At 40.0% G+C, this 27,938-nt stretch overlaps 1 protein-coding gene across 4 annotated transcripts; it reads left to right on the forward strand.

Annotated features, from left to right (window-relative positions):
* The first annotated feature begins 189 nt into the window (after positions 1-189).
* On the forward strand, positions 190-27,938 carry rims4 (regulating synaptic membrane exocytosis 4). Of its 4 annotated transcripts, none has more exons than XM_028406661.1 (7): positions 199-295; positions 10,339-10,344; positions 16,905-17,040; positions 20,361-20,473; positions 22,205-22,306; positions 23,674-23,813; positions 27,720-27,938. In XM_028406661.1, the coding sequence occupies exons 1-7, from the start codon at positions 199-201 to the stop codon at positions 27,936-27,938; spliced, it is 813 nt and encodes a 270-aa protein (XP_028262462.1). The 4 variants fall into 4 exon arrangements, with proteins under 4 accessions (XP_028262457.1, XP_028262462.1, XP_028262461.1 ...); XM_028406660.1 differs by lacking the exon at positions 10,339-10,344 and adding an exon at positions 11,800-11,818 and having other exon boundaries at positions 16,912-17,040; XM_028406656.1 differs by lacking the exon at positions 10,339-10,344 and having other exon boundaries at positions 190-295; positions 16,896-17,040.

A 27,938-nucleotide genomic window follows, 5' to 3' on the forward strand; every position in this document is an offset into this window, starting at 1 on the left:
TCTTGCTCCAAGTAAGTTTCTGCGCCGATCTGGTTCAGTGTGCGAGCGTCTTTTCGCTTCTTCTTTTCGGGGTGAGGTGGATCTGCCGTAGGGGGCAGCTGACAGCCATCCAAGACGCCGCGAGCCGTACTACGCGTGAAGAATGCCCAGCCGCGCTTGGCCAAGCCGGCCGACCCGGGCCCGACAACGGGCCTCTATATGGAGAGATCACAGAGCCGCATCAGCCTGTCAGCATCCTTTGAGGCCCTTGCCATCTACTTCCCCTGTATGAACTCCTTTGACGAAGATGATGGGGGTGAGTGGGGATGACATGCACACACAAATTTGATTGCTGGAACCATGCATAAAACACCTGTTTGTCAGCAGAGTGCAAATGTTGCTGTGTTTTACTATACCTAAAAGGCTCAAACATGACATGATGAATCACAAATTCGACTACGCCTTCTTGGAAATTAAGAATGAATGATTGGCATCTTTAAAGGAAAGATGTAGAAAATATGTGGCTAGTTGCTAATTCCCCATTCAGAGGACAGCAGTGCGGTGTATGCTTTACATGACATTATCAGTCTTTGTGTACCACATTCATGCATTTCAACTGACAAATCAGATCACCATGCATGTTTTAAGAAAAAAAAAGTTATCACTGCACTTAAAGGAGAATCTCATTGAATAACAGTCCCCATTGTTTGACACATACAAAATGACAGATTAATAGCACTTTGTGATGTTTGCGTGCACCTGTGTGGTTATGTGTGCTCTGTATGATGAGATTGCTCTCAAATTGGATGCATTAGATGATGTAATACATTTTGCCCTGAACTGGTATTATTATTGCTACATTACATTACTCCTGATTTTCCTGTAGTAAACTAATCCTGTCAGGAAAACTGCAGCACCAGATTATCTTTGACCTACAGGATAAAACTGTGCTTTGTGTATGTAAATGTAGCTTCTGGAAAATGTGGGCTTCTGCTGTGTGTATAGTTGTCTAATTAATTATTTTTTGTAATGATGTAGAGACCAAAAGTAGAGCTTAAAGACAAACGGCTATAAATGAATAATGAGGTTGCTCTTCAACTGTGTTGTTAGTACAACAGTTGCATCCCTTTAGCCAGTCAATGCAATTTCTATACTGCTACTGCTACTACTATATTTCTATATCTGTCCAGACACACATACATGTGTTTTTTCCTATATAGAATAATACTTTTAGACATTTTAACATAATTTGGATACAAATGTTTGAAGTTGTGGCTACAATGACTTTTGACTTTAAACCAACAACCCATAATCAGTTCATCTTTGTACCTGAGAAACAAGCAGATATAGCAGTGGCAAGAAAAAAAACCATTGGAAGGAATAATTTGGAAGCAGAGCCAAGCTCATGTACTATGAATGGGACAGCTGTTGCAGTTTTATGTTTCTCGGTCTCTTAGGTTGTCACTTGGAGAGGAGAGGCTTAACATCCACAGGGTGGATCATTTTGCACAGTTACTGAATGTTTCCACATCTCCGTGGGCTGAGAAATTGAGCAAATGCAAAAAAACCTGCAGTTCCTCCTGCAGCCTCTAGGGGTGCATTTATCCCTACAGAACTTTGTTAAAATGTCCATCTTTTTTTATTATATTAAGGGCATGAATGCTTTGACTGATACATCGTGCGCCTCTTGCTTCACTGTTGCTCCACCCTTTTGACTGTACATGGATTAACTAGGAATTTGTATAGCGGTGGCCAAAGCCTCCGACATGGTCTCTTAAACAGCTCTTCAGAAAGCTATGGATGCCATCACAGAAGGCTCACTCGTATTTAAGTAATCGTCGCTTATGTTTTTAAACCTAATTTTCAAGATTACCTGTGTCTGAGGTGCGTGTGTGATAGCCAAGAATAGCCTGATAAAGAGCAGCATGCTGGGAGTATTACCTGTACAAAAGTGTAAATCATTTTCATTACACCTGTCTTTGTGGAGAACTGCATGAATCCGAATCCAAGAGAATCAAACTCCTCAGGAATGTTCAAACTCAAACACACACATACCTGTATGAGCACTCAAGCATACACAAATATAGGTACGTATTCTCATGTCTAGACAGACAAATTTACACACCCATTCGTAGCTGTAAGTGCACACAAACACACAGGTACATCTTCACATACACACACAGATATGACAGCAGTGTGTGTGGTAATCAGAGCAGAGCTGCAGGCCGTGGTTTGTGGCTCTCAGTCTAATTAAATGCTAATATGGCTGCTGATTGTGGCTGACTGCGGCTAAATAGAGGCCTGATTGCAGGTTAATTCTTTCTCTCCTCCTTTCTGTCTCATTGTCTCTCTGTCAAGCTCTACACACACATGCACACACACACAAATGTACCTCCACTCTTGCATTTTAAAAATGTTGCATGCAGGGCAGCCCTCTTTGCACCTCAAACTTGCCTTTAATTGCTTTATGGCTTGTTTTCACTTTGCTCTTCTTTTGCTCATTGTTCTAAAATCCCAAATTATGATAACTAAAAAAAGCCTTACTGACAGGACAGGAAGGAAGTAAGGCAATAAAAATAGAAGGTGCAAGATGGCCTTAAAAGAATACCTCCTGATTTCTCTATTAGTCATCTTCTGAAACGTACATTCATCGGCACAACAGACCCATCTAAATGTAAATCATCGAGATAATATTCCCATTTATCGGATAAGATCCAGTAAAACCAGTTAACATGATCGGAAGAGCAACTGGTGACTCCTGTTCATACAGCTTTGCACCCTCTTATTGTCATGTGGAAAAAGAGCATGTAAAACTCTCAGGACTTGTCACCAGGGTACCCCATAAAATGGCAGAAAAGCTTGTTAGGATAAGATAACAACAGGATAACATGGTCTTGTATAGAAAAAGTTTCGTTGACAGTAGCAATGAAGTCATATTAGGTTTACTTCTCTCTTCGTAGAGGGAATCAACATGATTTTACCCTTCATTGTTTCCCCAACAGTAAAAAAAAACCAAAACAAATAAAATATAATTTCACCATACATCTCCCAGATGATCTCTTTCTCACACACAGCCTTATGTATGTGTGATACAACAGCTCAGGTGTCAGACTTCACCATTCAAGGTGACAGACTGACAGCTCAGAGAATCCTCTGCATTACAGAGCAAATGTAAAACATGAAGAATTGAATGTTCACTCAGCTGCTCATCGATCCATCTATTTCATTACCTGCAAGCCAACAACCAACTCACACTCTTCTAATGGTGAAATACCTGTAAAGGTAGTACATTTTATAGAGAATGATTTAAATTAAAAAATAATTTCTGAGATGAGCTGGTGCCGCTTCTGCAATTACATCAGCTGTAATAATAGATTACAAATGTTACTTGGGCTACCTGGTAGTGTCATGATTAATAAGAGATGGACACTAATAAGCCCTTATCATGGTGCAAATGTAGATGTTTGGATTACTGTATCTAAAAGTGCCACAAGTTTCCAAAAGGTCTTGAAACACAGTGGTTACGCTTAACTTAAGTAACCAAGCCTTTAACCAAGTGGTGTGGATGCTTCTCCATCTAAAAGTCATCATTGTAGAGGTTATAAAAATGACAATAGTTCTATTGCTAATGAAGGTGTGATTTTTTTGGTGGACACACATTTTTATAAAATTCAATTTTTGTCTTTTCTTTTTTTAAATGTCTTTTTAACTATGAGTTCTCTCAACTTCTAGCCATAATGGTGCTGTTTACATAGTGGTGCATGACTGGCAGAAGCTGCATGGAGTTGATGTAGCTTTGGTGTTTGTCTGGGATGATGTACCAGCTATGTTCTATGAAATTCTAAAGTTTAAAATAATAATATTTCAGGTAGGACTTTTCTCTCCCAGGCTTGCTCCTGATCTTCCCATTAATCAGATGGAGAAAAAATATAGAGGCAGAACAGACACTCCTGGAGCCGTGGAGACTAATTGACTTTATATTTCTTTGTGTGAGAGTGCGTGCTGCATTAACTCTCCACTTGTAGGAACCAAATGTTCCCGGAAGAACATGGAAATTAGCAAAGTGAGCATTTCTGTTTCTGAAGTAGCTCATTTAGAATGAAATCTTTGTTTTATGGTGAAGATTAACAAAGGGTATTATGTAAGTTTACCATCTTTACAGTCAAAGAAGTTATAAATGTCCGCTCAGTATGAAGATGCATCAGGTATTATGGCGTCATAAAGCAGGGAAGGTAATGAGATGTCATTTACTGGGGGAGGATCTTGGACATTAGCCATCAGTGAATAGCAGGGATAGAAGGAAAGAGCAAAGGAAGTAAAGGGGATGAGATGGGATGTAAGGAATGATGGATAAGTGGTGGAGGAAGCAAGGAAAGGAAAGGGGATGGAGAAGGACTGAGGATATTAATCATATATTATGTACATGAGACATGTGTGGAGGAATTGAAGGAGACATGGGTGAGAAAGGTGAAAGAACAGCACAGGGAGGAAGTGAGAATTGAACATTTAAAATGGCACAGTAGGATTAATTTTTCTTTAGTCATCCTTTATCTTGTTTTTTTCTCCTCAGCCCTTCTGTTCTTGAAGTTATCATGCACACAAATTGCATTTCAAAATAAGTGGTAGAATGCAATAAAACTGCATACTTAGTAGAAATAATGTCAAGTAAATGTGCAAAAATGAGGCAGAACGTTGTGTAGATCTGATGTCAAAGATATGAGTTATATTATAGGAAGAATAGAGGAGAACAAGGGGAGAAGGAGGAGAGTGGTCTCTGGTGTGCCTCTGAGCTGGAGAGACGACCCAGAAAAGTCAGGAGTAAAAAATGGACTGCCAGGAAAGGAGGTCTATTCTATAGGGAGGAGGAGGAGGGGGAGGAGGGGGAGGAGGAGGCAGCAGGGTAGGTGAAGGCTGCAGATGTTCATTTGTTATACAGAGCTGTATGTTTTTCATTGTGGTAGTTTGAGGTTGCGGTTGTTGCTTTAACACAGCGTTTCTCAACATGAGGTGCAAAGCTGCGTCAGGCAGTGCACAGCAGCAGGGCCACGGGAGAGAAGTGGGGGCTGATTTTATAACAAACCAGCAGCTCCTCTCTCTAAACCAACTGAAATGAAGAAAATGCTGGTAAAGGTGTAATGTTGGAAAATAAACTTTTTCTTTTGGTTTAGAGAGGATGATGTTCAAAGCACAGGTGCAGTTCCACAAATGGCTGCTTGAGTCCGGGTCAAACACTGAGTCAATCCCTATAGAACTCCATTTTTAAATGACCAACTTAACAGCAGAGATAAGGATGTTTCCACTGACAACCAACTCTGCTGCTTGTACTATAAAATACTGAATGAACGCAGCTAACATTTTTGATGGAACGTGAGTAAACAGACTTGTAGAGCTCTTAGGTATTGAAATACCATTCTGTGTTCGCAACTAAAGGATAGCAGCAGCTAACTAGCACCACCACTAATGTATCTCTTGTGATAAATAATCGATGTGGTATGCAGAGGAAGAATTCAGCTACTATTTACAGTAGATTCAGATTTGAGGTTGTTGGATCGCTGTGTTAAAAACCTAGAGAAAGGAAAGGCAGCGTACACAGTGATTACAAATGAAAAATGGCGGTGTGACTGATGGGTGTCTCACAGGCCAGACTGTCCTGACAAGCTGCATTGTGACAGTCTGAGAGCAGGAAGTCAAGCTGACGAGAGCTTCGAGCGGAGACAAAGCCACACTGAAGAGATGCCTCTTCAAACATGCCGTTACATAATGAATGAGAGTGTGACTTCATTCTTAATGCCACAGCCGCTTAACAGGCTTGCTTTGTGCAGTAATGACAGGAAATCACCAAGAGGCAATTTGAATGTGTTGATCCGACGAGCTTCGACAACCACCTCCTATTGTCTCTGATGACAGGTTAAATCCTCCTCCTTCCTGCTTGGGCAGCTTGTAAATTATTTTGATACAAGCGTTTTTTAAGAGAAAAATAGAAATATTAGCTAAACGCAGAAGTAAATACAACTCAATTTAACAGTTTCTTTCCCTCTCCTCTGTCATTTTTTATTTTCTTAGCCCCCCTTTTCTCTCTTCACCCCTCATTGCCTCTAATTTTCCACCTTCACCTCCTGCTCTCCCTCGTGTTCATCTTTTCTCACTCCTTTCCCTTCTTGCTGTGAGTTCACTCTTCACCTCTCTGTGTGTGTCTCCCTTCTCTTTACTCCTGTGCTGTGGAAAACTGTGTTTGTATTTCTATGAGTTACACTGACATTGTTAGAGCTGCAGCCATCACCCAGCAGACAATCGGCCCTGCCAGAGGCACAGGTGTTACTGATAACATTAAGGATGGCTCTGTTGTATCAAAGTTTACATTTACATTTAGTTACAGGCATATTTCATTATTGATTTAGCATTTTTTAATAGTCACATGTAATTGCTTTTGATTAGTATGTTGTTTAGTTAGTGGGGGTTTAACTATTTAAATGATTTGATAGACTATATTTTGGATAACATTAGAAAAAATATGAACCACACCTTTCCTGACATATTAACTACAACATTTGTGTATGATCTATGTTTTATTACCTGTCTCTAAAGATGTCCACACTCCGACTGAACTAATCTGGCCTCAGTTTATCATTAGTGTCTCCCATGTTCCTATTTTTGGTGTCATGTCACTAATCAGATTATGTTGGAATAACAGAAGCTCAGAAAATTATCTGATGTCATTAGCTGGTGTAAGCAATGAAAGTAATTCAATCTTAGGCTGTCATAATTTGCTTACATCACACTTCTTATACCTTATTACTAATCACAAGTTAACAGATGTTTTTGCTGAATAGCTGAGCATAAAGGTGCACATTAGCTCTGATCTAATTTTCTGTGGATTTGTATGATGTAAGCAGTTACACAAACACTACAAATAACATTTCCAAAAGCTTTAATGTGTGTTTAAATAAAACCATTTTACAGCAGCATGTATAGAATTAACCACCAATGGTACTATTTTCAGCTGCAGCTTGGTTACCTTTGCCTAAAGTATCTACTAATAATGATTTGGGTTTATCAGAGCATTTCCTATGTTCTAAATAGTGCTGTCTGTTACAGAGTGACACTGGGCACGCAGTGAATTATCAACTATTACAGCAGAAGCAGGCCATCTAACATAATGAAAATTTTAAACCACAACAGCTGTTCAGCCATCAATTCTTGTTAGAAGCACTCAGAGAAAGGCTGGCTGGCTGTGGTGGCATAAACTCTCACAGAAGTAAGTGTGTTCTTTAAGGTCAAGCCGAAGTTTCGGTGTGCACAATATTAACATAACACTGTGTAAGTATATTGTGGGGAAGGTGCCCGTAAAATGGCCTTTAGTGTCAATGTAAGTCCATTTCATTATATATTTTACTTGGCTTTGGAACCTCTTGTCTGTCTAATGTCATCGAGTCTTTGTTATACTTTTCATTTCTAAAAGTCCTTGCTCAGGCATTTTGCTCATTTTAAAAAGTCGTCCTCTTCCATTCTGGACCAGTCATTCCTCTCCACTGCCCTAGGGTCTCAATGCAGACCTTGGCGGGAACAAATCACCACAGTGCCAGCTGTAATAGAGGATAGAGGACTATGTGGTGTGTGTGTGTAAGAGAGTGCTAACACTAGAGCTTTCTGTGTGTATGCGTGAGGTCTTCATCAACGATCCGGCCAAAATCATGTTAAATTTATTTCGTAGGGAGCACCAACAAAATTGCGCCCCCCTTCCCAAAGTGATTTATCCTGCCTGCAGCCACACAGAGAAACTGTCCAGTCATCGCTATCCAATAGAAAAGGAACAGAAAGAAAATTGAGTGGTCTTGCATTTAAAACGGTGTATTATTAAAATCTTATTAGCAGGAAACTACGCAGCCAAAAGCCTGCATACATCCTTTCTGCTGATTCTCGGTAGTCTTGCTTGTAATATTCTCCACATTTATCTGTGCCATGCTGAAAAGGATCGCTGCCATAAATGTTAAATGCATGTGTGAAAGTAGGTATAGTCTGGTTTACATGTAAGGTACAGCATGCAGAGCACATGAAAGACCTTGACATGAGGCCAAGCATTATCTCCTCATTACATGGCTGATTTCATGGAATAGAATAGAATATAAATACTTTGTTCATCCCAAGCTGTTAAATTTTGCTATTACAGCAGCAATAAATAGACCCTCAGCACACTAAACGTATAGCTCTAATGGTAAAAAATAAACAGTATATACATTATTTACAGAAAAGATAAATATAAAACAAAATGTGCAATTTTAGGATTCACTGTTGAGTAAAATTGATGATGAACTAAATTAAATATGTTACCTATTCAGGTGGAAGCAAAACATGACCTGACAGTATCTTTGTATGATGTAGCACAAAGTGAATAAACTGACACTGATCTTCTCATAGCAGACACAAAACAAGCATTATCACAACAAAGAAAATAAAATGCAGTTTTCCTCAAACGCTTGCACAAAGAGAGAAAATAAAGGGCAAACACATACATAAAAGAGCAGCGTTTTGATTTTAGATCTCATGTGTAAACCCCAAATTTGATAGTGCAACATTGTAAATAGCCAAATAACCTGAAGGTAAAACACATTCTGTACCTTATTTCTTTTTTGAACTACACAGAGTGTTTCTGGGTTAAAATGTAGATAAACTATTATAAACGATCCTGTGGCTCATATCAAGTTTAAAAAAGAATGGTTTGGTTGTTTGGAGTCTGTCTCGCAATGAAGATGAATATCAGCTGTGTAATTCTCTGGAAAACAATTTATCAGTTTGCTGAATTGCCTCAGCGACACAGTACTTAATGTTTGGAGGAGCAAAAGTATGTCATCTTTCTTTTTCCCTCTAGCACTCTACTGATGCTGTCAACCTCTCATTTGATCTCCATCTTTATCTCTTTTTTCTCTCTCCTTCCTGCCGCTCACCCTCCATTTTGTTCTTTTTTTTAATTTGTGCATTTTTTTTTCATTCTGTGTCTTCTGCCATTTTGACAGTTTTTTTTCGCGGCTTTTGTCTGACTCTTTTTGTCTTTCTACCAGCGTGTAACCGCCCCTTCACCAAATATATCACAGCTCATGCTTTCAGTACATTTTAACAGAAGACAGTCTTCCTGCATGCTTAAATCAAAGCACTGAGACGCATCAATCATTTGTATGGAAGCGATTCGTGGTGGAGATATTTAAGCCTGTGTGAGTAAATAATGTATAAATATCCTGACGTCTGTGTCCTTATATCCTCCCTGCTGCCACCACGCTGAACACTTATCTAAGGAATCTTTAAAGGCTGAGGCTTAGTTGAAGTCCTTGCAGCCTTATAAATTCATAGCTGGCTCACAGCATGTGGTTACATCTAGATTTTTAACCTTTTAAACTGAACAAACATATAGGTGATTGATCAAGTTACACACTTATTCTAGCTGTTGTGGAACATACAAATCCCTTCTTTGTAGACAATGGCATCTTGGACTTTCAGATGTGATGACAACAAAATGGCGACCGCTGAGCTCCCTCATTCTTTTTGCAAAGAGGTAGTAGACTCAGGGTATAAATCAACAATTAGAGAGAGCACTGCTCTTTGCTAAATTTTGTTGACTTACAGAGATGAGTGTAGTAAACCCCTGTAATGGTAGACCATCACAGTAGCACCTTAGAATGCAAGGGATAGCTCTGTTTCAAAGCACTGCACAGTTGATTGATGATTGACAGATCGACAAAGAAATCAGCAGAACAAAATCATCCTGAATGACTGGACAAGTATTTTAATGTATGCTAATGAGTAGATGCCAGCTTGATCCACTGTCTGGGTTGTCTCTGGTTGGAAGTGGTGGACCCATGGTTACAACCTGCAATCTCTGCCTTAGAAGTGGCAGATTGTCTGCTTGTCAGACAAACCTGTAGGAATGTGAACTGACCCTTTCCCCATTTGGAGTTTGCAGTATATTCTGTATTGTTTCGAGAAGATACCAAGAGATCCAGCCATCACAGCCCACCTAAACTCATAATACGGGCATAGAGGGGGAGCGTGAGTGGAGCTGAAGTGGCTGGGCAGTTCAGAAGGCAGGAAGCTCATGCCCATAATTATGCAAATTTGTAAGTCTTTGTATATTTAAAGTTAGGCAAAACTGTTGCAATAATTACACTACTTGATATGATTATAAATGCCCTTTGATGGACTGCTGCCCTTTGACTGCTGATCTGTCCAGGCTGTACCCCACCTCTCACCCGTAGATTGCTGGGACAGGCTCCAGCCCCTTGTGACCCTGCACTGCAGGTCAAAGGTTTGGATAATAGATGGATAAGTATGATATAAATTCTGTTTTTTTACTTTTAACATGTCACCCAGATCCTGGTACAAACCATGGTTGTCTCTCACCTCTCCTACCTTTTCTCCTGGATGTCTGCTGTGTCTGGATTTCTAATCAAACAAAAGGACACATGATGCCTACAAAGTGGCTCTGCTCCCACTTATTCTAATAAATGTTTATTTTACCCATTAACCACTGTGTTCCACCCAGAAACATTGTCTGGCAGTGTTGGCGTAACAACCTACCAAGTGCTATCAGAGCAGGGGCTAGAGGGGGCCCTCTCTGCCTCTTCTTGACTATAGTTGACTAGGACATAAGCTTCTGCACCCTTTCTTATTTTGTAAGTTTCTTTGATAAAAGTGTTTGCTAAATGAAATGTATGTATGTATGTATGTAATTTTACCTTTCAAAATCAATGAATGAATCTTGTCAGTTGTCTCCTGTGTAGTGAAGCTGGCTGGGTTTACAGGACAGCAAAAAAATAAATACACAATGTAAACACATCGCTTTGTTCCAGACATAAACATCTCATTAGCTGTAAGGTACATTACAAAGAGCCAGGTATTGATTACTTATGTGTGAACCACAAACCACAGTCTTTATCAGTCATTTGTAATATAAGAGCCATAACAGATACGCACAGAATGGTGCGCAATTGGTGCTGTTAGTGGTGTGTGTGTGTCTTTAGAGTGCAGCAGGTTAAAAGTGCATTAATGAAGCAGTGATGGATGAAGACTTATGACAGAGGGGTTAACCAGAATATTGGCAGCTGCAGTCCTGATCAATAACTTCTTCCCTCAGGTCACAGGAATGCTCCATTTAGTCTGAGTGAGAAGATGGGACACATCCGTTCCAATTTGCTGGTCTGCTCATGTGATGCCAATCCATAGGTTCACACATGCAGCTTCTGTTTTTGCTCTACACAATTAAGTAACTTTAAACAAGCCATTTAGACCCCACTGTTTCCTTGTTGCACTGTGGCACCCAGCTGTTAAAAATAGCTTAGTATACTCAGCAAAATCCTAATTTCAAGAAAGGTTAAAAAAAATGCTTATCTACCTATAAAGTAATTAGCTCGTGTCTTCCGGCCTGCAATGTCCTGCTTTGCCCATCATTTGCAGTGCCAAGTGGTTTTAAAAAGTGTCCTTCTATTCATCTCCATTCTTGAGTCATTACTCGTCATCGTCTGTTCACTGCGGAAAGTCACTTTTTTAAATGAATTCAACCCTTTCGGTTCCTCCCAGATTCCCCTCTCTCTTTTTCTCTCCCTGACAAGCACCATATGCCAGATTGTCTTTTTCTATAATGAACACGCAGATGGTGACTGAGCAGTTTCACTCACTCAATATTGGAGTACTTTTTTGTTTTTGTTTTATTTAACCATTATTTATATTTAACCATCCACAGTCGTGCAGATAGATAGCATTGTCAAACTATTTACTGGCACAGTGCAATGATGTTTGAAGAAAAGACAGATGTTAGAAGTTGTCAGTAGAAAGAAGCAGGGGGTCTTTCAAAGTTTACCAAGAAGTATTTTTAGTTTCTAACTCACATGGACTCAGCATGGAAAATCAGGCCAAGCTAAAATGTTCCTTTTTCTTCCAAGTTTATGAAAAGTAAACCAACCTGCAAACTCAAAGATACAGTAGGTTTTGCTTGTCTTTAGAATACTGCAACACTGTAACATGAAGGTGTGTTGACTGTCTGTTGAGCCAACCCTCAAGTGGCCAGTTGAGGAACTGCACATTTGCTTCAAATCCCAGCCAGTTTAAAGCACTCGGTTAACTTTTTTTTAGAGCATTTAAAAGGACCCCTGTTGATGTGGCTGTGTGAATTGTGTGAATAGGTGCATTGATTAGGGATAGGTCAAGCCAAGAAAATGGTAGAAAAGCTTGTTGGATATGCTAGAAATTTAGCGTGCTGGAGTGTGAACCTCTTTTCACACTCTAGTCAAGTCTTTTTGATGCCAACAGCTAAAAAAAAAGTCTCCTGAAAGTAAAGTTAATACTGCCATCCGTCTTCCCAACTACAGCTTTTGTCAGCCTTTATAAAGTAAAGGTGGGTGAATAAAGTGATACATCAGAAGCTCTTAGGACATATTGATCTGAGGGAAGATTTTATAGTTTTTTTTCCCAGAAAAAAAAGGCTTCCTGAAGAGAGAGCAGGGAGCCTGTAACAATGCTACCATGCTCACTATGTGGCATGAACACTAACAGAGGGCTACGGACTAGCTGCATTTCTGCTGTGCTGCACCCCTCTGTGTGTGAAGTAGATGTATTTTTGGTGCTGTCAGAAGAGCTGCATGAAGTCAAAGGTTGTTCTATGTCTTTCTGTCTGTCTCTGGGAGGATGTTATTTGATGAGATAATGTGAGTCATGAATTGACTGATACAAAAATCACTTAAGTAGTCCAGACACCAAATATCTGAAGAGTCAAAGGTGCTTTTTTTGCAATGAATTTTTCTGTAGATTCACAATCTGTCTAGTGACTATTTCAAATTTAGATAACATGGGTAACATGGTAAAAATGTTGTCTCTCTGTAGACATTTTTTAGTCATTTAGGCCACCTGCTCTGACCTACCTCGTCTGATAGCCTTCCTGTCTGTCTGTTACTGTGTTGGCCAGCTAAGTTGGCTGAATGGGGAGCAGCTATTTCTGTATCTGTTCTGCTTTCATTAATATCTCTCTGCTGGGAGACAAACTAATGAGTCCCTGGCTCTCTGATTGCTACATCACAACTTTTGTGCGTCACCTCAGACACTTTTTGTGCTACATCACAGTGGGTGCTCCACATCACACGCTGTGAACTACATTCACAGCGAATGCAGGAGGCTATTTTTTGACAGGAGTGGGATTTCACTTTTATTCTTTTTTTTTCTCGAGGCACAGAGCAGAGAGGAAGACGGATTGCTCATTTTTAAATACATGTGACATTTTAGGATATTAGGGAGCAGCAGTAGCTAAATTTTATCATCAGGTGGGAATGATGCCCTGAATTCTGGCTATACAGACTCACATGGCTTTGACCAAAGTGATGAGAGAAAGGCGAGAAATCATAAGACTGCTCCAGACATATGATCCAAAACATCTGGAAACAACCAAACAAAAACAACAGCTGGCCAAAGAGGGAAAAGTGGACCGAATTTCCAAGCAGATGTCGACTGGCCAACATCTGTCTGCTTATACTTGTAAACATTTGTGTTTCAGGGTCATTATCTCTGTTTTGGTGTCCACTAAGAAAGCAATGGATTAAGCAGAATTGGTGTAGAAATTGAGCAGTGATTATTAAGAAACTGGGTAAAAAAAAACAGCTTGAAATCCAGTGCATAAAAATAAATGAATGCATCTTAACTCTTATTTTACAGACTGTACCTTTGAGGAAAAAATAATAAAGTGAAATAAAAGAGACAAATGCTGGTGCAGATAAAGGAAATATAATCAGACAGATGAAGCAAAAACATTTGTCTTTTCCAAGAGGGGTTTAATCGGGGTTCACTCCCTGTTAAGAAGAAGTCAGAGGTATTTATTGGCTCAGGTTCTGATTAACAATGATGTTTACGTGATATAAACCCAACGTATTTGGTTTGATACTGTCAGACCAGTACCTAATCCACAGGGTGAAGATGGAATTTAGACATCATCACAGAGGTGTGGAGGTCCAAAATGCCATGAAAGAAGAAATCTCTTTGCTCCACAGCTGCTAAATTTTTTCCCATGATGCATTCAAGGACCATTAGAAATCTAAAGGTCCCTCCTCCTGTGTTTTATATTTGTCTAAGATAAACTCACTGTCTCACTTTGTCTGCCATTTCAAACTACCTTTTGGGTTTCAGCGGGTTAAAAATTCAGACACTGAAAGAGACGCAGGCAGAGACAGCAGAGAAAAAGAAAGCGTTGCAGGACTAATGTTGTGTGCAAAGTGTTGTAGAAAAAGAATCAGTGTGGACATGTTGCAAATAAGGAAAACTGTCAATCTTTTAAATTTTAATCTTTTATCTTGATTGCCTGTTGAGATTGCCTTTCACTCTGCCACAGATAAAGCATGTTGAAACGGATTGAACTGAACTGAGATAATATCCCATCAGAGCCATGAAAGGGTCACCGCGAAGCAGTGTGGTTGATGTGTCTCCAGCCATTATCCACCTGCTGTATTAGTTATGTAACTCTACATTAATACACCACTGGTGACAAGAGGTGACGGCAAGTTAAACACTCACACAAAGACACACAAAGTTGGTCTTGTTTCCACTGTTTCATAAGGCATATCAGGAACTTACCCTAAGACTAGCACACATGTGTGTCTGCACACACACACACAAAGACAAAGACAAGCTAATGAATGTAGATGAAAATAACCTGCCTCTGTATTAAAAGCCTCACCACAGGCTTGGGTTCCACCGCAGTCTCCGTAGTAACTACATCCAGGTCCATGGCAACCGTGTCTATGTCACTACACTGCTGATGACACAAGCTGTGACCAAATTCACTACCTCATTCACTCACTCAGCCGTCTGACGGTCTGTGGACATTTTTCAGACTTTGCCAGGTGTTGAGTCACAAATTTGTTATTTTTTCTGTCTGTTTAATGTAGTGCAATGAATTGTGGGATTATGAGAAAGAAACGTGGCTCTGTTGGACTGTTTCAGAGCACATGTTTCACTTTCACTAACAAGTCGACCTAAAATTTGCTTTGAAGTGTGCAGAAAGATACTGTGTGTAGAGATGTGTTTAAAAGGGTCATACCAAAAAAATACTGAAAGCTCTCTTTGACTCTGAATGCTTTATTTGCATGTTGGTTACATACAACAATCATTTAGCAGCATGAATTGGAGTAAAGCAGATTTGCCTGTAAATCCAGGTGCAGAGGAAGGTTAGGATTAGGAAATGTATTTGCCGGCTCTAAATGTTTGTCATGTTGGTGCTCAGGTTGGTTCATACACAAACTACTATTTGTTATCAATATCACATTAGGTTTTTTAAAAAATTATTATATATTATACATATATATTATATATACTATATTAAATACAAATTTAAATCTCTTTACTTCTTAAAAAAGTAAAAAGTCTCAAAACCTAAATTTTCACTATATAAGACAAAAAGCTGGAATGCACTTTGTTTGTGGGGTTGTTGTGTGTAGTCAAACGTAGTGCGCAGCTCATAGTACCTGTGCTCCTACCAACCACAGAAGTGGTGTGAGCATCAACACAATGTTTTAAGGATGTTTACCAGCCATACAGGTAACAGATCAAGCTGCAGCTTCCAGGGCTGAAAGGTAAATGGTGAAGTGCTAAACGTGCAGTTCCTCAAGATACCCAAGAAATAAAAATGTTCTGTCATCTGCCTAAAGGACATCACTGCTTCTGTGCGTCAACAGATGGTCACCACTCTTTAAAAAAAATCTATGTTTGCCGCCATGATTAATTCATTCCAGGATAGCAAAGTGGCCCTGTTTGTTGCATCTTTATTCCCCATGTTGTGTTTTCTGTCTAACTGCTTTATGTGTCATCTGTTGTCTGGAGCCAAACTGACTCTAGGAAATACAAGTAAGATAAGTATGAGGAGGCAGTTGTGGGGTGGGGTGGGGAGGGGGGGGGGGTAATGTATGCATAACAAAAGGATGTTACATCAAAAAAAACATAACAAACATAGAACCAGAAAGGAAGCCGAAGCAGTAACCCCAATCTGCCAGCAAACCGTCCCACATGAACATGATAGAAATAGCACCATTCTAGGTCGCTCTTTAATAACTGCAGAAGTAACTTTACTGCACTCTGCTTGTGTGTGTGTTTTAGCTTTAATCGGAGATGTGTGATTTTTGATTGATTTGACCCGTCATGTACTCATTTCATCATTTTATTTAGCAGAGTACACTTAGCTGCATAAAACCCAGTGAAAAAAAAACAGTGTCGCATGATCTTGACTCTGTTTTGTGTGTGTTCCTGTGGGTGCCCTCAGTTTGAAAGAAGAAAACATCGTCCCTGTCCTGTCCTAAAAACAAGGTCAAAGACCTCCTGCTCAAGCACTTCATTATACACTCAACTGCCATCAACACACACACACACACACACCACAGACACAGAGGACACCTTGAAGCCAGAGATAGGTCCCATAAAGTGCACCATGCATCGATTTGTGGTCTATTTTACAACAAGATGTTTGTCCCTGCTCTAAGAAGGAGTCGAGTGCTTTTGTCCTTGGCCTTGTTAAAGTGATTTCTCATCTCTGTGACTGTCCTTCTGACTCTGATAGGGTCGCAGCAGGACAGCTATATAAACATTTACAACTGAATAGTTCACATAGGGGAATATTGGGATTTTAGGTTGAAAAGACTAACTTCCTGTTCCCTTTTTATTCATAAAATTATGATAAATTCTGTGAAAAATGTGACAAAATATTAGCTCAATGTGGATTGTTTTATCACCCTATGCCGCCATATGCTGCTTATAAATCCAACCCTAATTAGCACTATATATAGATATGCACATTGGACCCAGACAATCATACTAATTGAAAAGAGTATGTTTCTCAGACTGTATTTTTTTGTGTGTAGTTGCTAATTTTAAGATTTCATTGTGCCAACTTTTCCTTGCAGTGGATACAGATGGCAGGAAGTTAAAAGGCGGCATCCAGAGAAGCACGGAGACGGGGCTGGCCGTGGAGATGCCCAGTCGGACCGTCCGCCAGGCCAGCCACGAGTCCATAGAGGACAGCATGAACAGCTATGGCTCCGAAGGGAAGTGAGTGACCATATTCTACTCCAGGTCAACACACATAAGAACACTGTGTCTCCAAAACATCAGCACATGTATAAGGGGGCCATAAACGCATGGCTACTCATGCGAAAGCTACAGGATTATTATTTTTATAAATTTGTTCATATTCAGCAGCTCTCATGTCTTTGTTTTTAGGTGATCGGTGGTGGTTTTACCTGTTTGCTTTCATGCTGTTTTTTTCCTCATGTTAGTTTGCGTCAACGGAAAAACCCAGTAGGGGTTATGATGCAGAGAGCAAGATGGGGAGCGAGTATACACTCACTTGAAAAGCACCTATGACATCAACGATAATAGTGTAGTACTACTGAACGCACGCACACACGGCCACATGCAGATCAGTGCCAACCTGGCTACTAGCTTGAATTCCTGCAGTTACATAACAAGACACAGCAAACAGACAGACTGATGTGGGCTGGGAGGGTTTAGAGAGTAGCAGAGGAAAACAAGCAGAGGTAGGATCTGAGAGACAGGGCGATTGCATCATTGGTTGTGTTTGCCTGCATATTAATACTCTATTTATATTTAGAATATGCAGATATTGCGGTTTATGAGCCGCTCATTTCAAAACAACAAAGAATATGTTGCCGAAATATGATTCCACTTTATTTAATCTCTCTGTTGGCAAAACCTTCTTAATGTTGCATTAGTTAGGCAGCAGAGGTGAGAAAACAGTATTGATTGTTTTAGATACATGAGTCAGATCCAAACTGAGGCCTTAATTATATCGAGGTTCATTTTCAGAATATTAATGTGAATGAGAAATAATGAAGAGGCACAGATAGTGTCTTATAACGCCAATAGACACAGTATTTACTGCTCCTCATTCCATGTGTCTACATGCACGCACCACTATCATCACATTTTGTTAAGACCCACCTGCTTCTCTGTCTGTTGAAACTACTTTAAAATGCAAACATGGACATTCGTTTCTACCATTTGTTTTGCTACAATATTCAATACAGTACTAAAATTCTTCTTTCTGCCAGATACAACACGTACATTTATACTAACGGGACGTTATGGACATCAAATGAAGAGGTCACCAATATAGCTGAAAGTCTGAGTAGGAAGGTTGGGGATGGTGGGGGGTACATTCAACGCAGCAAGCTTTTTTCTTTGTTATTCTGGATTATCTTCACTGAGCAGTTCTTTGCAAATACATTGATCATATCAAACAGAAGAGCTAAGTGGTTAAAATCTGTGATGGCTCCAAGCATCCCTTCATAGTGGGAAGCTGCACTTGAATCATTAAGCTGCAGCGCTGCATCATTTAAATCATCAGCAGCAAACTGCCGCTTGTCTTCCTGTCTGTCTGCGTTTCCGTGTTTCTGTCAGCTGTTTGGCTCAGCCTGCTGATTGAAAAGCCCTGTGCCTTGCCTATTCACGGTCATGAATAAGCACTTTGTTAGCTAACACCATCCAATCACACTTATGAGCTTATTGATTTATGGTTGAGGGTAATTCAGGATCCGATGTTTGTGTGTGTCGATGGCAGTGATGGAGCTAAATGGGAATGATTTTCCATGACTGTGTAAAAGAAAACATTTATTTCACACATTTCCTTCACTCTTTTAAAGACGGCTTATTATTTTATAAATATTCACAGTTTATTTGTAAAATTTTAATTTACTTCTTTCTGCCATGGCAACTTAATCACACTTATAATGGTGGCAGATTTGCACCTTTATAGAATTGTTTTGCAAATAAGAAACATAATCCCACTTTATTTTATTACATTTTATAAACATCATAAAGACATGTTAGCATGTAATGTCAATTTTTCAGCTCAATAAGTAGCTGGGTGCCAACATCAAAATGTATGCTCCAAACACACTCCACTCTTTCACCCATATTATTCACAGCTACTGGTCATTTGGTGCACAATAATTTTCAGTATAAATTTAATACGTCCATTACTCTACGTGCATTTAGCCTATTATTAACAAGAACACACACAATAAAAGGCTGTCTCCTGTATCTTTTGATGCTTCCTATAACAAACCACACATATAAGATGCATTAACATATATTATGTTGTATATTATATTATTAATATGATGTTTATTTTATTTCCAGTGTGTCATCTTTCTACAGCATGTGTTTTACATTGAGTGTCGTATTTCTGTGAAACAGCAACATAATCCCCAGATGTGCCCCCAAACATTATAATCTAAAGCTCAGGATTTTATCACCCAGTAATACCCACTCGCCTAACGTCTGACTTATTGCATGTCAACACACACACACGAACATCATACACACAGGTTTTTACCTCATTGCAATTTCCTCTAATATGTGCATTTATTAATTGCATAACTAACTTATCATATTACATATACAGTGGAGTCATTTAAAAAGAGCAATGCAAATTCATTAAAAATAAATGGCAAAATATCTGCTGGCGTCTGCATAAATGACTAATCTAAGTGTTTATGATTAATCATGCTGGAAGACTGCACTATAATGACTGTGGAGTGTTTGCCCACTCACTTTGAAATTAACATTAAGTTGTGCGACGTAAATATTTCAGCACTTTTCCCATCATTTCGCAATACAGATGAAGTTAGATGGGTTATAGTCCATAAGAAAGGATGGACAGACAGACAGACAGCATATTTACAGCATTCCTCGTCTTCTCTTCTGTCTCCTCTGAAGGCTTCCCAGAGTCCAGATACTTGTTTTTTTCTCAGCTGTCATCCACATTAGTAATACATGTTAGTAAACTGATATTTTAATATTCATAACACCAACAAAGTGTGTAATCCACTTGAAATATTAAAGTATGAACTAATTCAACAGCATCCCTCATGCATACATACTACCAGGATTTTAATAAAGAATGATTTAAATTTATTATATTGCCAGACCAATGTTAAAGATAGGCAGACCTATACAACACATTTGCAGTGGTCTGCTGCCCACATAAAACACACACATACACACAGACACACACACACACAGTGTTAGTATACCTGGCAGGCTGCCACTGAAGCACTCTGAGCTGATTCCTTTGCATACACACACACACAGAGGGAGGACGTGTGGGGTCAAACTCTACCGCCAGCAGTCTGAGTTTAACTAACTGGAGTGATAAATAGCTTCCAGTTATCAGTTTGTGTCTTTAATGTTTTTCTTTAATCTCCTTGTTTCTCTGAACTGTTTCTCCTTTCTGTGATTGTTTCATTATCTTTCTGACTCACTCTCATGCTAATTGACCTGCATTGAGAATTGTCTGTTTAACCAGCCGTGTCTTTGTGTGTCTTTTTCACTCTCTCTTTCTGTAGTCTTAACTACAGCGGCATGTGTCTGGCATCCGATGCCCAGTTCAGCGACTTCCTTGATGGAATGGGACCGGCCCAGTTTGTCGGGCGCCAGACACTGGCGACGACATCCATGGGTAAGCAAGGATGGAAATTGAAACACTTTTGCCAAGGAAGAAGCTATTGTACTTAAAAGTCACTGCACATTTTGTAGATTAAAAAGTTCCTTTCCTTTCTTTTCTTCAAGCTGAGAGGGAAAGATTTGAGGGTCAGAACTTTTTAAGTATAATGTCCCTGAAAAAGGCAACAAGAAAATCTCTCCACGAAAAATGTGTCTGAAAAGAAAAAAAACACTACTTATACCCTCATAAAACCGAGCCGAATGACTGTTCAATCATTTTACATCTGCGGAAAAGTACCTCATCAATCACAGCTGTGTCGCACTGTTTTACTCATCGTCCCCTGCTCTTATTCGTTCCCAGGCTGTATGTAGTGGATATATTGTATGCAGCCTGTCCTCGGCGGCAGTGATCTACTGTAAGTGGGTCAGTTTCCTCGCTGGCAGCCAGACAGTGTCCTTGGCCCGACTACAGTGACACTGACTGGACCAGCTCCACTGCAAACCCGCCGCCTGGTCCAACATTATATAATGTCACAGAACCCAGAATAACTTGGCTGTCATCTGTGCTCTGTCACTTTCAAAGGAATGTGTTTGTTGTTTTGGGGGCATTTAGCTGAAACTCAATTCAGAGGAGACTTGCATGAAGTTAAGAATGAAAAAATTAAATTAAAAATGTAAGACTCACTACCAGCAGAGAGGAAGGCAGACCTTAAAACACTGACTAAATGCACAGCAGATGTAGCTTTTTCCATTATGTGCTTGTGCTGTTATGTGGGTGTCAGAAGGACGGATCCAAACGCAGGGCTTCAGAGTTCAAGGCCATTTATTAGGCTAACAAAAGGTTTCACTAAGGGCATCCACAAGGGAGGTAAAAAACAACAGCTCAGCAGGTGCTCAGAGGTCTATGGCGATGCTGGGAGTCACCGTGAAAGGTAACAACAAGGTTAGAAGCGAGTTCTAGTTATCTCAGAAGATTTCTCTGTGGCTATAACTGCTACCCTGAAGATCTGGGGATAAGTGGAAATGAGTGGGGTCCTTAAGAACAGTCGGCCTGGTGCTCCTCCCAGCAGCAACCACGGCCTCGTCAACGCACCTGAGAGAGAAAGAAAAAAAGGCTAGCCGGCAGAAAATCCACAAAAGAAAATCAACAGGGGGCAGCAGACTTTTTTATTATACACAGCCACCTGGGTGACCTGAAACAAACGGCGTCTTTAGATTTGAGTGCTAATAAGCTAATGACACCCATGGATTTTCATGAATACCCTAGTGAAAAACAAAGCAGCAGAAACCATTTGAACTGATGTTGGGTGGAGCTTGTCCCCTTTTGACATCATAAGGGGCTGTGGAATTCATTTTCATTCACATACAGTTGCAGCCAAAAAGAGCTGATAAAGGTCTTATCATGGATCCCTTGTATTTCAGGATCTGTACACATTTGAAACATCTGATTGTGCATAAATCTTATGGCAGGGAAACAAAAAAGTCAAATTATTGCTTAACCATATGGACAGAAGCTGAAAAATGCCACAAACAATCTCCATATTGCCTGCAAGTTGCAGCCACACTTATGTAATGCATCATTTTTGACCTCTTTTTGACCAGATCCTCACCGTTATTAAGAGTTATGTGGGATGATCTTAAAACCTTTGTGTGTTGTATATTATAGCATCATACATTGCAGCATATCGGGTAACATCCATTCATCTCCTTCATCCCCTGTAAGTGCACCTGTTTTTCACCCATCCAGGTGACGTAGAGATCGGCTTGATGGAGCGGAATGGCGGTCTGGAGGTGGAGGTCGTCCAGGCCAGAGGACTCACCATGAAACCAGGTTCAAAGGGACCTCCAGGTCAGTCTGCAGCACTCTTAACAAAAAAAATCAAAGCAGGTTTTTTAAACACCAGAAACATCAGCTGTCACAGTGTTACTTTTAAAAGGCTGTTCCCACTTGAGCAAAAACCAGCAGCATCATTCAGGGTTCATTTTATTTCTACTAGGATATAACTTCCAAAGACATTGTTATGGTACTTGAAGATATAAAAAAAATCCAAGAATGAAGAGGGAGAAAGGATGTTTTCATTGTTCACCGACACACAGACCAGAGGGAGGTGAAACACTACATAAGTAAGAGCAGCCTTTGTTTCTTTGCTTCAAATAGTACATTACTTCTTCACATTAGTACAAACCACTGTCTCTGGGTGGGATGATCATGTGATTAACTCTGATTGTTGTTCGGCCATTGATCTTACTTACATAACAAGATCAACAAATAAGCAAATTGTTTCAGGGGAAAACAATTAGGGAGAAGTAAAAGGGAATATGAACAGAGCAAAGTGCAAACAAGATCATACAGATCAGTTCAAGAGCGATTTAATGTGAACAAAAAACAAACATGGGAGAGAAAACAGAGGCACAGTGAGATGAAAGGAGATCCTTACATTTTAATGACCATGATTAGACTCGCTTCAGATTTTAGTGTGCCAAGGTACAATCTTTAATCTCATCATCTAACGTACTGGAAGAAATGTGTGCGAACGTGTGTTTGTGTAGCTCCAGTGTCTAACAGTGTTTGGGCTTGTGTTGCTTAGCAACAAAATCTGACACCTTCGATGTTATTAGCCTATATTTCGTCTTTCAAGCCGAACTTCAGTAAGGAAATAAACACAGTGATCAAGCGACAAGATGAAAGATGACACTCAATCAATTACAACAGTTAGGCTACATAATCCAATTTAACTCTTTTACTCAAATCATATCAATTATTTATGATTAACTTCTTCAACCCCAGCCTCATGGTTTGGGATGGTTCCTTCTGAAAGTGTGTCAGATTCAGGTGACTTTTACTAAGCAGACGCTGATAAGTATAAATACTTATTGCTATTTATTACACATAGTTTGCCACATTTTTATTATTTTTTTGACTATTCAGGTTTTTGTGTAAGATAGTGAGAATTTAAGTTGCAAAAAGCACAAAGGGAACATCCTTTCTGATAACTGTAAATGCTGAAGTGTTTGTCATTGTTTCCCCTTCATTATCTCATATCCCTCCAGATATTATAAAACCAGCTGATAAACATTATTTGCTCCATGGCAGGGGCAGCTGAAGAGAAAAATCTGTGCTGACAATTAAAGTATTTCTGAAATAACAAATTCCCATAAAAGTTCCGTTAAATTTAAATGACCTAAAAAAACTGTTTCTGTCTGTTGCCATTCCAGCTGCCTACATCAAAGTTTACCTCCTGGAGAACGGCGTCTGTGTGGCCAAGAAGAAGACCAAGTCAGTGAGGAAGTCTCTGGATCCTCTCTACAACCAGGTCCTGGTCTTCTCTGAAAGCCCACAGGGGAAAGTAGTGCAGGTAAGCTAAGTCCAGGTAGTGGACTTTGTTGGTAATATTTATGCCAGAACCAAAAAAGGAAAGGATCACACTGTAACCTACAATTTGTATGTTGTGTAAAGTCTTTCCCATGTTCACCCATTTTCTAAAGATTGAATATAGCTTAAATGTCCATTGAGACAATGTGAGGGTGATGACATTTCATGGCAAAGGGGGCAGACAAGCAGATCTCAGGGACACAGACTGTACCTGCTGATCAGATCGTCCACTGCGCCTGTGATTTTATTGAATAAGTTCGGCTGAGGATGTTGAAAGTCAGGACTTGTCATTTACAATGAGAATCTGACCTGAGGGATGGACAGGATGTTTGAGCTGATTTTGTTCTTTCATTTGTTTGAGCTTCAGCTGCTTTCAGAACCAAAAATGTCACCAAAGGCCAAATGAGAGAAACTGAGCTTCTCCGTCCTCATCCATTTTTTTGGACCTTATTCCCACTCTCTCCTTCTCCTTCCTTTCTGCTCCCTTTCTTTATTTTCATTATCCTTCCTGCCCTCCTGTTGGCTTATGCCTAAATAACACACAACAGCGCACAAACACGTGTGTGTTTTAACCCGCTGCATGTCACGTTGCCTGGATAATCAGCAGGTGGAAACAGTGGTGTGTTCAGTGGCAAGGCTCGCAGCTCTGTCTCTGGCTGCTCTGCTGCTCCTGTCTCTGTGTAATTAGCCACTAAACGCCTCCCTCTTAATTATCTGCTGTCTGTGTCGCTGTCCTCTGAGTTTCATCAACCTCATTCACACTGGATAATGAAAATTGCTGAAATCAGCAGCGCTTTTCAATTTGTCACTTCCTGATTTAGCAAAGCAGAGAGCTGCTTAAGTCTGCACGGAAAATTCATTCAGTAACCCCTCTTAACTGTTTTATCTCCACCTTTAGACCAAATGACACGTGAGAGAAATAATTTGCTACTCCTTCACTGAACAGACATATCAGTGTAAAATACATACTTGTGTTTTTTCTATCATTATGGTATTATTTGCATTATGGTAGAATGATATTAACATCAGAGGAGGGACATTCATGACAATAAATAATGAAATGAATAATTGAACTGTGTTTTGCATGATAACCAAATATAGACCACACGGAAGGGCCAAAAACTGCAGTTCCTTAAGTGGCCACTTGAGGCTGGCTCCAAAAGATGCGACTGAATGCAATACCGCCTACACACCAGTTTCCTTTCTTTATAGCATCTGCAGATGTGAAATGTATTAATTCAACGTTAGGTGCTGCTAAGACGGTGATGACTGGAGCCACTACAGCCTCGGGGGCTTATGCACAGATTGGAGGTGAAATTATTGAACAAAGTTACCAAACGTGAGAATGGATTACACGCTGAAACTATGGACATACTGATGGCTTTCAGTCCAGTGATTGTGAGTTTTGATTGGGATGAGTAATGCAGACAGTGGAGCAGGTGTATGTGTGGGTTCAGGTTGTTCGGTTTTTAAGGTTGCTGGTTGAACCTGTGTAAAAGCCTTCAGAACGGCCTCAGGCTCCTCTTCTGCTACTGTCACTGCATAATTAGTCACTATAAATGCCTCCTGTCTACTTATCGGCTCGCCGTCTTCTTCTCCGCTTTGCCCCCTCTGCTCCCCTCCTCTGATTATCTAAATTCCAAATTTATTTGGTGCTTTTGGACAATTTCAACGTGATCTGTGGTATTATTTTGAACAATGGTGTCTGCGCCTGGATAGTCTGGCTTTTTCTGGGCTGGCTCTTCAGATGCTGAAAAGTTAACACAGATCACCTTTCCTATTAATAATAATAATCTTTCTATCTTAGAAAGATCAAAAGTAGTAAGTTTCATGTTTATTTATTTGCTTATTTGACTTGAATGTGTCACTTTTGTTTTTCCCTTATCAGATAATTCTGCAGTGCCTTGCCTTACATAGATGATAGAGTATTCTTGGTTTTGTTGTCAGTCAGTGTTTGGTTTGGTCTAGGAAAAACAGACCATGGATTCATTGGATTCATTCAAACTTCTCTGATCTGAAACAAGCTTTTCCAACATTTACACGACCACAGGAAGGCGGTAGCCATTAAACACCACAAATAACATCACTGTATATTTGCAAAGACTGTTAGCACCAGACTGTTTAGCAGGTACGATGTTACTTTTCTCAGCCCCAGAGCTTGATATTAACCTTATTTTTTGCCGTAACACCCCTTAAACATCATTAAAATAGTTACATATTACAATACAATACATTGCACTGCACACACCAATAATTGTTAAACAGGTTATTTTAAGAGGTTTGACATTAACCTCCTACTTACCTGTTAGTCTCGAGACTTCTAGAAAAGCTTTCAACTGCAGGGGTTTACTCCACAAAAGTATAATTGATATTTTTATATTTTATAATTTATATTTTTTTTTATAATTGATAATCTATAATAAAATTGCAGCCACAAAGCTGAAACTAAAGTCAAATATCATTGCTGTAGACTTCAATTAAAGTAGACCGGCAAACTATACAAAAATGTGTCCATGATTAATCTGCATTGTGTTTCCATGTTCTGAAGAGTGAAAGAGTTGGGGACACCATATTCTTCATTTTCCATTTTAAGCACTCAGCTTGGCCCTGCTGTTCATTTCCCCCTCTGCCCCAGTGTCTGAGGTCAGGACCCTGCTTGGTGAACAGTGTGGGTGTTCAGGCAGGCACAGAGACATAGATTCTCCATCTTTAAAGGAGATAGATTAAAGCAGATCCAAGTTCTGAGCCTCTGTGGAAATCACAGACACAATCACACACACCAAACAAATTGGTATGCTGGCATGCACGGACACACACGACCACCACACGAGAGGACACATACGCTGATGGATATTGATTATTTTGTCCGCCGCCTGACAAGATGTGGGGCCGTCTGAGATGAGCCCTGATGTTATCAGGATGTCAGGAGACCGAGGACACTGGACGCAGAAACACACACAGGGTTCTAAGCACCACCATCATTCCTCCCTCCCTCCTCACATGCACACACATGTGATTGCTCTTCATTTACTTCATTTGCTCTTCCCAGTCAGTTCTGGATTAATGCTAATTAACCCCATCCTCTGCAAATATGCATGTTCTGTTATGAAACAATAATGTCGCCTCATTATCAGTCACCCTTAGCTGTGCTTAGTGCTGTGTATAAAATGCTAACTAAACCATCACATCCTGCTAGCATCGTTGCCGTAAACATGGTAGTACATTGAATTTTATATAGACTATGCACCTGGCTCTGATGCAGCTTCACAGAGCTTGTAGCATGGCTGGAGTTCTTGGAATTATTTAAAAACCAATACAGAATAGGTTACTGTAAACCATTTAGCAATTATTTCTCAAGGACGGGATTGTTTGAGGCATTGCACCTAATGAGAGGGAGACCCTATTCACCAGCACATATCACCATGATTGGTCAAATGCCACTAACTTTTAACGTGCAGAGTAGTGTAACATCCTGCAGAGGTTGTATGAAAGCAGCGAGACAGGAGAGGTGCAGGTGCAAACACAGGGGTTTTGTCTCCTAAACCTTTTCTTCATTTTCTGGTTGCCATGGTGGTGACCCTTGACAGGGAAGAAAGAGTTTGGTAACACACTGACAGCAGACAGAACTGAAGTCAGTTCAACCTGTATGTTAAAAAAAAGGGAGGTTGCCGCCAAGAAACCTCTAAATCCAGATTCAGACTTCTGTGAGTTTAGATTTTTTTTCGAAATTTTAGGAACATTTGGGAAAGATTGTATAATTTTTGTCTAAAAAAGAATACATAACAAAGATACATATTTGTTTTGATCGCTATAAGACAGGAAGTATTAGCTTACATGGAATGTGTTTGCTTTTCCTCCTAAGCTTTTATCCTTCTGCTTTCCTCTGTAGCTCATCGTTTGGGGAAACTATGGACGGATGGACCGCAAATGCTTCATGGGTGTAGCTCGAATCCTACTGGAGGAGTTGGACCTCAGCACGATGGTGATTGGCTGGTACAAACTCTTCCCTACCTCCTCCATGGTGGACCCAACAATGGCGCCGCTCATTCGCCACTCATCCCAAATGTCTCTGGAGAGCACCATTGGGCCCTGTTGTGAGCGATCCTAA

The sequence above is a fragment of the Parambassis ranga genome, chromosome 5 (assembly GCF_900634625.1).
Source record: "Parambassis ranga chromosome 5, fParRan2.1, whole genome shotgun sequence".
In the NCBI taxonomy this organism is placed as follows: domain Eukaryota; kingdom Metazoa; phylum Chordata; class Actinopteri; family Ambassidae; genus Parambassis; species Parambassis ranga.